The sequence below is a fragment of the Podarcis liolepis genome, assembly GCF_965112155.1.
Source record: "Podarcis liolepis genome assembly, chromosome: 13".
Lineage (NCBI taxonomy): Eukaryota > Metazoa > Chordata > Lepidosauria > Squamata > Lacertidae > Podarcis > Podarcis liolepis.
In genome coordinates, this window is record NC_139573.1 from 39,337,715 (window position 1) to 39,348,639 (window position 10,925).

The following is a 10,925-nucleotide window of genomic DNA, read 5'->3' on the forward strand; positions in this document are numbered from 1 at the left end:
GGGCCAAGTTTAAGCAATAGGAGTTAAAGTTCTGTGCTCACTTACTTGGGAGTAAGCCCCACTGAACTGTATGGGATATATTTCTGAATACACATATAGGATTGCTCTGTCAGACTGGATTCAACCCAATGTCTGCAAACATGAGCATGGGCAGTAATTTCAGCTTTAAAATCATAGTGGGGGACGATTTGGCTTGGCTCTTTTTATATATATAAAAAAGAGAGGAGGAAGGAACAAACAAACAAACAAACAAACAAACAAACAAACAAACAAACAAACAAACGGCTGTTTAATGAACTACCATAATGTAATCATAGATCAAAAGAATACAGCTGTTCGTACAAGGGACTAGGACAGCAGTAGGTTTTCCATGAAGGATCAGAAACAGAAAAGCAAAAGTCATTAAAACCAAACTCTGGTGTGCTTTTTAAAGCGAGGATCATCATAGATATGTGAAAATTCTCCTCGCAATACTGGGTGTAGCTTGACTGCGTCCCTGAAAAATGCCCAGCAGATGGCAGTGTTTACCTGTCTATTAAGGGTCTTCTACTTTTTCAAATAACAAGCATGTACAATCTCTGTTCCTTTTGCTCCTATGTGGGATTCTAGTTTCGGTGCTTTGTCTGGCAGCTTAATAAGTTCTGACGGAAATGAAAGCGTGCGTTGAGCTTGTGCATAACGTTATAAATTAGAAATGTCACCGTGTCTGATTTAGCCCAAACTTCTGACCTGAGGACAGCCATGCAACTCCCCAAAGTAGGGTGGTTGGTGGGGGTTCTATATTGCATGTGAAGGGGAAGCCTAGACAGACAGGAAGCACGGGTCTCTTGGGCTTCCTGTCCTCTGTATCTTCCTTTCAAATAATCTAGAGCTGCAGGCATCTTATTCGTTGGGGAAGACAGCCCCCAAGAGGAATTCTGGGGAATGGAAAGGAAGAGGGTAGGACAGTTCTTCCTATCTGGCTCAACTTTCTGTTACCCACCCAAGGTTTTTTTAAAAAACCCAACAACTTGAGGGTGCCATGGTGCTCACATAAGATGTATTCTTGATTTATGTAGTTGATCTATGAGGGATGAATTGTGTGAATGTGCCTATCTTTAGGCAGAGAGCTAAAATAGATTATGATGGTGATCCTATACACCAGTAGGGCATGCTTTCAATAAAGATCCATCTTTAGTTAAAACAGCGCCATCCATGCAGAAGAGGGAAGGTACTGAATGGTTTAGAGAGGGACCCCAAAGTTTGTAGAAATGCAACACACACACGGATAGGAGATAATTAGGACTTAGCAGGCTCAGTGGCCATGGAAAACTGACTAGGAGAGAGTGTAGAAAACTGTTGGAGGTGGTGGAAGAAGAATGGAATAACCTGGGGAAAGGGGCATGGCTGGAATACTGAACAGAAGTGCTCTACACTGCCACATTTTGTTGCGGATCCTATGTAATTTCTACAATGCAGACACCTGCACTTTATTTTACTACTACTACTATTACTATATTATTTATACCACGCCCATCTGGCTGGGCCTCCCCAGCCACTCTGGGCAGCTCCCCACGGAATATTAAAAACACGATAAAACATCAAACATTAAAAACTTCCCGAAACAGGGCTGCCTTCAGATGTCTTCTAAAAGTCAGATAGTTGCTTATCTCCTTGACATCTGATGGGAGGCCGTTCCACAGGGAGGGCACCACAACCGAGAAGGCCCTCTGCCTGGTTCTCTGTAACCCCCATATCTCGCAGTGAGGGAACTGCCAGAAGGCCATTGGAGGTGGACCTCAGTGTCCAGGCTGAACGGTGGGGGTGGAGACGCTCCTTCAGGTATACTGGGCCGAGGCCGTTTAGGGCTTTAAAGGTCAGCACCAACACTTTTAATTGTGCTCGGAAACGTAATGAATGTAAATAGACAAGTCTCCGCAGAGTTCCCAGTTTAAGTAGGTCTTGAAAGACCTACACTGGCTCCCAGTACATTTCCAAGCACAATTCAAAGTGTTGGCGTTGACCTTTAAAGCCCTAAACGGCCTCGGTCCTGTAAACCTGAAGGAGCATCTCCACCCCCATCGTTCAGCCTGGACATTGAGGTCCAGCACCGAGGGCCTTCTGGTGGTTCCCTCGCTGCAAGAAGCCAGGTTACAAGGAACCAAGCAGAGGGTCTTCTCAGTAGTGGCACCCGTCCTGTGGAATGCCCTCCCACCAGATGTCAAAGAGAAGAACAACTACCAGACTTTTAGAAGACATCTGAAGGCAGCCCTGTTTAGGGAAGCTTTTAAAGTTTAATAGACTATTGTATTTTAATATTCTGTTGGAAGCCGCCCAGAGTGGCTGGAGAAACCCAGCCAGATGGGTGGGCTATAAATAATAAATTATTATTAATATTAAATTATTATAATAAAACTGTAGGAGGTACCAGAGGAAGAGAAGAAGATAGCAAGAGGGATTACATGACATATAGGCTTTGCTACAGGAGGTGATGAGGATTAAGAAGTCAACGTAGCTTTGTTTTGCTAACTCCTTCTTGTCTTATTATTTTGACGTTTCCTCCTGTACAACTTTCCCCTCACACGCCTGCTCCCTCTCTTTCTGGCAGGCCAGCTTGTACCGAGGTGGATGCAACCGTTTCACTCCATACTGAGGGACCAAGCGCTGGCGCTGAGCATCTCGGAGGCACCTGTGAGCTGATGGCACAGGTGGTGGGACCTGGCGCTGAGAACCTTGCGTGTGCTTGTGTGTGTGGTGTATATGTGTGCGAGAGGAAGGCAGGCAGGTGATCAGTGAAGATACCTCTGAACCAGCAGGACACTAATTCTGGGTGACAGTCAAATGACGACAGCTCAGGTGTTTCCTCCAGTCTCTTCAAAGCCTTTGTCGTTACTCACAAATTCTGGCCTCTCCTGTGTTTTGCTGTTGGGCAGAGGCCAGCGGTTGGATGGTCGACACAATTCAGATGCAGGGCAAACTGAAAACGGGCTACCACAGCTAGGTTACAGGATTGGCAAGGTGCATAGGACGAAATCCAGTTCACTTTGCGGCAGTGGGGCAAGTAGGGCCTAGGCAAAAGCCATTCCCTGGAGTTCTCTGTGATAGATCAGATCTCCTTTGTGTCCTTCCATCACAACCATAAACCAGTTTCAAAGCAGTTTAAATAGTTATGGCGCCTGATTATGGAATCTTGAGGAGGACTGGAGATTCAAGGATAGAATAGCGTATTTCTTCAACCAAGGATATTCAGGCCCTTTGATTTTGGCAGATGGACTGGGGAACTGTGAGAACAAAAACGGATTCCAGACTAGTTTTGGATTTCAATTCGCCTTCACTACAACACGTGCATCAGTTATGGCTTCCCTACGAATCCTGGGAAGTGTAGTTTTGAAAATGCTGAGAATTCTCTGCTTGTGGTTCCTAAGCCCGTCCCAGGCCACAATTCTCAGGGTTCCCTGGGGTATACCCCCCCCCCACCTCGTGTTATAGATCTGCCATATGGTTTAGCCAGCGGAGGTTCAGAATCATCTGTGCAAGGGGTGGACTTTGGTAACCTTTCATAATATGGCATCCTGTGCAAGGCCAAAAAATGGCACCCCCAAATTGATCTTCTCAATTCTGGATCTTCTCATTTTTGCAACCCCTTGGCTTGGCAGGGGATCTGCCTGTACCACCCTAAATCTGGCGCTGATCTGTCTCTATCTGTCTCTAGAGTTCTCCCCTTCCTTCTCTCATTCCCTGTCCTTTCCCTCTTCTTTGGTTGCTCTTTTATAAATATATATTTTCTTCATGCTGCACTCATACTGTATTCTTTTGTGCTCTCCTGTACTTCTGATCTGCTTTGGGTATCAGCTCATGATAGGTAGCGGCTCAAGCCAGCCTCGTTATTTTTCTGTGAAAACTTTGAGACTACTTTTTTATCAAAGCCAGGGGTAAATCACAGTATATTTTTTATAAATATTGCTTCCCTATTTTTTATTCTTTTGTGTATCTATCTACAGTGGAACCTCCGGATACGAACTTAATTCGTTCTGGGGGTCTGTATGTACCCCAAAAAGTCTGCATCTAGAGGTGCTGCCTCTGCGCATGTGCGCAGAGTGCTTCTGTGCATGTGCAAAGCACACAGAGTATACACTTCCGGGTTTGCCACGTTCACAACCTGAAAGTTAAGTTACCTGAAGGGAACATAACGCGAGGGTCCACTGTATATCTAATGGCCATGATGCAGCAAAATGGCTTTGTGTGCAGGGCTTAGTAGCGCAGGTTTTCCTTGCACAGAAAAAACAAATGAACTCAAGCAGGGCTTCTATGCCACGTGTTGAATCTGTTCAACAATCAGGCGCTGTTTTGCAGGACCCTCCTGTGCACATCATATTGTGCAAGAGTTTTGCATATCTGTGCATAGAGAAGGATGTGCGTGCACACCCATGCATGTATATATTCACACATTCTTCTGGATCTCAGCCAATTCTGCGTCAAATATGAAACTTAGGTTAGACACTATTCCAAGTCCCATTGATCTGAATGTGCTCAATGGTTTCCCATTCAAATCCTTAGGACTTTATAAAAGTACCTAATTTTGCCTGGATTTCCCCATAAAAAATAAAATGAAAAGTTTTTGTTTTTTTCAGGGCTGGGGTTTTGACTCATTCATTTTTTAAAAAAAACCAAACCAAGCTGGGAATGTTTATAGCTGGAAAAGAAATTCTGATATTATTTTAAAAACCCAAAAGAGACAATCCAAAAAGAAGTCCTAGAAACTGATAACACAAGGAGTTTCCGATGAAGCAAAAGGGCATTAAAGAACTCAGTGCAGAGTGGAAGCCTAAGGAATGTTAAAGCTAAAGATAAAGGGACCCCTGACCATTAGGTCCAGTCGTGGCCGACTCTGGGGTTGTGGCGCTCATCTCGCTTTATTGGCCGAGGGAGCCGGCATACAGCTTCCGGGTCATGTGGCCAGCATGACTAAGCTGCTTCTGGCGAACCAGAGAAGCACATCAAAATGCCGTTTACCTTCCCGCCAGAGTGGTACCTATTAATCTACTTGCACTTTAACGTGCTTTTGAACTGCTAGGTTGGCAGGAGCAGGGACCGAGCAACGGGAGCTCACCCCGTCGCGGGGATTCGAACCGCCGACATTCTGATCGGCAAGTCCTAGGCTCCCACAGCGCCACCCGCGTCCCAAGGAATGTTACAAGGCAGATTAAAAACAGAACAAAGACAAAACTGGAGTGCATCTCAGCAGCTAATTCCTCTCCCTCTGAAGCATGCTGAACCCAAAGCAGAAGCCATTTCTGTTTCTAGCAATTTGCTTTCCACGTATTTCTGGGCTTAGGTGTCTGGCAGTGCCTGTTCACAGTGCAATATCTCAGGGAAACCTTTCTATATAGATGCTTGTTCTTTTTTTCACTGTTTCCTTGTTACTGTAATAAAATCCTGATTCTGGCTAATTTCTTTTACTCTGCCTCTTTTACTTCCTTCTCCTTCTCCTCTTCCTCCTCCTCCTCTTCCTCTGTTGCTGTTGCTGCCTACTTCCTCTTGTCTGGAATGAAGGCCACATCCAAACCAAACATTTAAACCTTTTTAAGAGTTGTGGCTTCCCCCAAAGAATCCTAGGAACTGTAGTTTATTAAGGAGAGTTGTTTGAAGCCCCCCACCAACAAACTACAGTTCCCAAAATTCTTTGGGTGGGGGAAGCATGACTCTTAAACGACTTTAAGAGTGCTTTAAATGCATGTTAAGGATGTGACTGAAGCAGTGGCGTAGCGTGGGGGGTGCAGGGGGGGCCGGCCGCACCGGGCGCAACATCTGGGGGTTAGGGTTAGGGGGCGCAAATCCACAGGTTAGGGGGTGCAAATCCACAGGTTAGGGGGCGCAAATTACTTGCCGTGCCCCGGGTGCTGACAACCCACGCTACGCCACTGGACTGAAGACTTGCTTGCTTTCAGCTCCTAACTGGCAAGGGTGTTTAGTGAAGGACAGGAGCAAAGCAAGGCTGGAGTTAACTGAGAAGCACTGCTGTTGGTGTCTTCATCCTACCCTTTGCCTCTGGTTAAACAGGCCTGATAGGTTTTTTTTTTAAACCCTGCCAAACCTGTTTGTTCACAGGTGACAGTGGAACAAAAGAAACTTGCATACACCATAGTAAGCAATTCCTCTCTCAAAACTACTTTGACTTGTTTTAAGTGTGTTTTGCCTGCCTTGAGCCTAAGAATAGTTGATTACAGGGGTTGAGCATGGGACACAGGATTGTGAACTTCCCTGCTGGTCTTTGGAGAGGGATAATCTGGGTCATCTAACCCCAATGGTGAAACGGAACGAGGTTGGTTGCATTTTTGTAACTTGCAGTACCGTGGAGCCCGGATTTCCCTCTAGCCAGAGTGGTTTGTATGTTGCCCTGGGCAAGTGCTGAGGCTCAGCATTCAGCACCCTAAACTTTCGCTTCTTAAGAACCAAGTTCCACGCCTTTCTGACTGTGACGCTTGAATGCATGTTAGCAGTGCCTGTTGAAATTGCAGAAAGCAGAGACAGGATCTGAGAAAAGTACAGCCGTACGTTGGATCTCAAACAATTTGGCTCCCGAACAAATTGGCTCCCAAACGATAGAAACCTGGAAGTGAGTGTTCTGGTTTTCGAACAATTTTCAGAAGCCAAACGTCCGACGTGGCTTCCGCAGCTTCCAATTGGCTGCAGGAACTTTCTGCAGCCAATCAGAAGACGCGCTTTGGTTTCCGAACGTTTTGGAAGTCGAACGGACTTCCAGAACAGATTCCATTCGACTTCCAGGGTACGACTGTAGGCCTAGGGTGGGATTCTGGTACTCTTCCCCAGTTCCTTGTCCCAAGACTCATTTTTTTAACACACACACACATACATGGCACACATCCTCCTTATTATAGCCTTTAATGAGGGCTTAATCTGAGTTTCTTTAGCGGGCAGAACAGGTGGCCTGGAATGATGCGGTTTTAATGGGGAAGCTATCCAATGCATAGCTTCTCATAAACTTAACAGTTTGATTTGCCTTTTCAAGGAAGGAAGAGAAATGGCTCCTTAGTGCTTTGTCAGAATGGGGGCCTCCTCAGTGCCTTGCTTCCTGCTGCTTACTCTTTCTCTGCTCATTCACCCCACAATTCCCTCCTCCTGTCACCTTTCAGAATCGCTGCCCCAGATCTTGCTGGAAAGTCAAGCTAAAGGGTCCTGGGCCACAAAAGACTTGGTCTGGTTCAACATACGCAGCTGGATGAAGAGGTTGGGTGGTGTGGTGTGGTAGGGCCTGGACTACAGCTGGGGGATACCGAAAGTTGCCCTTTCAAAAATAAAAGCTAAATCCTGCATGTAGAAAACCAAAATACGAGGAAGAAAGATTCTAGCCTAGCCCTTTGCTTACTGTGGCACATCTCTGCATTTTCCTACCGCTGGGCTTTTCTGCCTCCTTGGCCACTTACTCTGACGCTCCTTTGCTTGTCTGCTCTCCCTCGAACCCCTATCGCTTGCTCGCAAACGCTCCTTTCTCCTTTCCTATCCTGCTCCCTGTTTCTCTCTTGCATTCTGTCCTGCATGCGATCTCCATTTTGCTTCTGTCCTCTTTTTATTGCTTAAGGTAAAGGTAAAGGGACCCCTGACCATTAGGTCCAGTCATGGCCGACTCTGGGGCGCTCATCTCGCTTTACTGGCCGAGGGAGCCGGCGTACAGCTTCCGGGTCATGTGGCCAGCATGACTAAGCCGCTTCTGGTGAACCAGAGCAATGCACGGAAATGCCGTTTACCTTCCTACCGGAGCAGTACCTATTTATCTACTTGCACTTGACGTGCTTTCGAACTGCTAGGTGTTAGGCACCCTTTATTCCTGGTTAAAATTAGATGTGATATGTGAGGAAATGGGAGGGAGGGAATGCCTTAACCCTGTTTCATCTGCCTCCCACCCCCTTTTTTTGCTTGAAATCACTCCCCTCTGTTTGTCCACTCAGTGGGGGATATACTATTTCCCCCCCTGCAGGGAGAAAAGCAATTTGAAGGTGGGTGATTTCTGATCAGAGTAATAGTCTGGAGGGAAACAGATTAAGCAGTCCTCGCACGACGCCATTGCCATCCATTTCTCCACTCACAGCCTCCCAAGGTCACCTTTATATATTTAAAATACTGGGGGGAAGACAAGTGGGGCAGCTAGGGCTTGACCTTAGGGCCAAAGTCCAGGGGGCCTCCAGATGACCACCTGAGAATGGGAGAAGATGGGGAGAGAAGGAAGGAAGACTGGTATCGGCACCTGAGCAAGCATGGACTTGCCAGGGCCCATCAAGGCTGATAGTGGTCTCCCTGGCATCCGTTCTTCTTATTTTTTTTAATATGCTATAGTCAAAGTGGTGGACCGGGCATGTACATGGTCACAGATGCCCATTTTTATTACTACATTTACTTCAAAAATATACCGTATTTATGCAAATCTAATGTGCCATCGAATCTAATGCGTGCCTTAATTTTCAAAACCTTGAAACCCCAAAACATATTTGCTGGCAAATGTAAATGCACCATCAAATTTAATGTGCACCCTAATTCAATCAATCAATCAATCAATCAATCAATCAATCATTTATTTATTTATTGTGTTTGGCTAAAAGCCATTACAAATTCAATTACAGATCCGGCAAGTCCATTAAAAGCTGTTAAAAGAAATCCAGAGGTATACATCCACTTACAATAAGTCAATATGAATGAATCACCTGCACAGTCTACAGCATTGACTTTTATACAGCTAGCACAAATACTCTGGGCAGCTTTAGCAACTAGGGCTGTTTTGTATGCAACAAGCGGATCACAGTCTTTTTTGCGACATTATTTAGCCCCAAAAAGTGTGCATTACATTTGAGTAAATTCGGTATTATCCTTTTCTACAGCAAAATTGTGCCCCTTCCCAAATATTTAGCAGTAGAAGCAAACTCCATTTATTTATTTGTTTAGTGATGATGTTGCTATGATTTAAGTCAGTTAAAATTGTGAAACTGCACATTTTCAAGAGTATATTTTTACTTTAAAAAACCAGAGTGGGCAAACTTTTTGTTGTTGTTCTTCTAATTTATCAGGAATGTAGGAGGAATTGCAAAGCCTGGGAATGGGGGCGGGGAAGAGGCAAGAGAAATTAAGGCTTCCTCCCTCCCCAACACCTGTAAGACCTGGAAATCCAGCATCTAAAATGCATTGCTTCTGATTTGACCATCAGCATCTTGGCATTTCATTTGCTCTTGTCTTCCCTTTTCTGCCCCCTGCATTGACACTCTCTCTCTCTCTCTCTCTCTCTCTCTCTCTCTCTCTCTCTCTCTCTCTGTTTTGGCTCACATCGCCTTTGCTTTCTTTCCTGCTGCTTTTGTGTCTTTGCCTTCCTACCCTTGCTTGGTGACTCTCATTTCTTCTGTCGCTTTATTACAACTCTCTTCGTCTGTTGTATCAGCTGAGGATTTCTCATAGTTCATTGTCACGTGATACCTGCAAGCCATCACATGAAAGGGCGATACCATAGCCTGCTCCCCTCCTACAATCAGGCTTCATTGGTTGCTCCTCTTGTCGTCAAGAGCTCTCCTGGTCCTGGCGAATGGCAGGAATGGGGTCTTCTCGTTTCCTGCAATTCAGAAGAAAGGGCCGCCGACTGAAAGTGATGGCGAGAAGTCACCTTGCAGTGAGCGGCTTTGCTGAAACAAAAATGAACGTGGGAATTTAGCATTAGCATGAATCTTTCTCTCTCATCTACTTTGCTCTCTAGCCTTCTTCTCCCTTTACCTCCTTCTCTACGGTCTCTACATTTCTGCTGCTTTGCATCCTCTCTCTCTCTCTCTCTCTCTCTCTCTCTTCCTCTCTCTCTGTGTCTTTCTGCCACTCCTCACCTTTCTTGTCTAATCCAATTCCTCTTCTGTACTTGCCCCCTGTGGGTGCTTCCTGGTGGGAACTTAACAGTTCAAGCAGTGTATTCACATAGTGTGTACAATAGTGGTGGGTTTGTTGTTTTTTTTATTAAAAAAAACCGAAAACAAAACCCAAAGTCAGATTTTCCCCAGGAAAGGGCAAATCCAGATTATATGGGGAAAACAATAAAGGCTGACATTCTGGTCCCAATGACAGCATCCGGTCCCCGCAAAAAAGCTTGCATACATGAGCAGAACCCATCTCATCATAAACCAATCTGGAAGCAACTTTTGAGAGGATCTCCTGATTTGTTTATTAACAAAACAAAAAACCTAAAAGTGCCAACCCTCAGGTCTGATTTTGATCAGAGCAGATGCATTGGGGGAGGGGGAGAGAATGTTTTAACACTCTCTCCCTTTCACTCTCATGTAAACAGACTCCCCGAGCTGCATTAAGTCCTTGGGTGGAGGGTAAAGAGACTGGTATTGTATGGTGCCATGTTCCCTTTTGCTCCTCACTTTTCTTTATTAATATTCTACCTCTTTTCATCATAGAATTCAAGGCAGGACATGTGGGAGGTCTGCAGTCTAAGAGCTGACCAAACCCACACCTGCTTAGCTTCAGCAAGGGTTCCACAGCATGGATCTTTGGGTCATGTTGAGAACCAGTTGCCTCCTCCTCATCCTACTTCTTTCTTTCTTTCTTTCTTTCTTTCTTTCTTTCTTTCTTTCTTTCTTTCTTTCCTTCCTTCCTTCCTTCCTTCCTTCCTTCCTTCCTTCCTTCCTTCCTTCCTTCTTTCTTTCTTTCTTTCTTTCTTTCTTTCTTTCTTTCTTTCTTTCTTTCTTTCTTTCTCCCTTTCTTTCTCCCTTTCTTTCTCCCTCCCCCTTTCTTTCTTTCTCCCTTTCCTTCCTTCCTTCCTTCCCTTCCTTCCTTCCTTCCTTCCTTCCTTCCTTCCTTCCTTCCTTCCTTCCTTCCTTCCTTCCTTCCCTCTCTCTCCTCTCTTTCCTCTCTCTCTCCCCCTCCCCTTCCTTCCTTCCTTCCTTCCTTCCTTCCTT

General features: G+C 45.4%; 2 protein-coding genes across 5 annotated transcripts in view; both read left to right on the top strand.

Moving 5' to 3' along the window:
* The window catches only part of JOSD2 (Josephin domain containing 2), a 67,563-nt gene extending 62,134 nt beyond the window's left edge, over positions 1-5,429 (top strand). Inside the window, exon 6 of the mRNA XM_083470348.1 lies at positions 5,132-5,429. The gene's annotated coding sequence lies outside the window, so the exon portion shown is untranslated. The remainder of the gene's footprint in view (positions 1-5,131) is intronic.
* LOC310690689 (RNA binding protein fox-1 homolog 1-like) overlaps positions 1-5,429 on the top strand; it is a 40,541-nt gene extending 35,112 nt beyond the window's left edge. For all 4 annotated transcript variants that reach the window (XM_083470165.1, XM_083470166.1, XM_083470167.1 and 1 more), the window contains exon 12: positions 2,588-5,429. In XM_083470165.1, coding sequence (XP_083326291.1) covers positions 2,588-2,632 — 45 coding nt within the window. In that variant the 3' untranslated portion in view covers positions 2,633-5,429. The remainder of the gene's footprint in view (positions 1-2,587) is intronic.
* Positions 5,430-10,925: the final 5,496 nt, after the last annotated feature.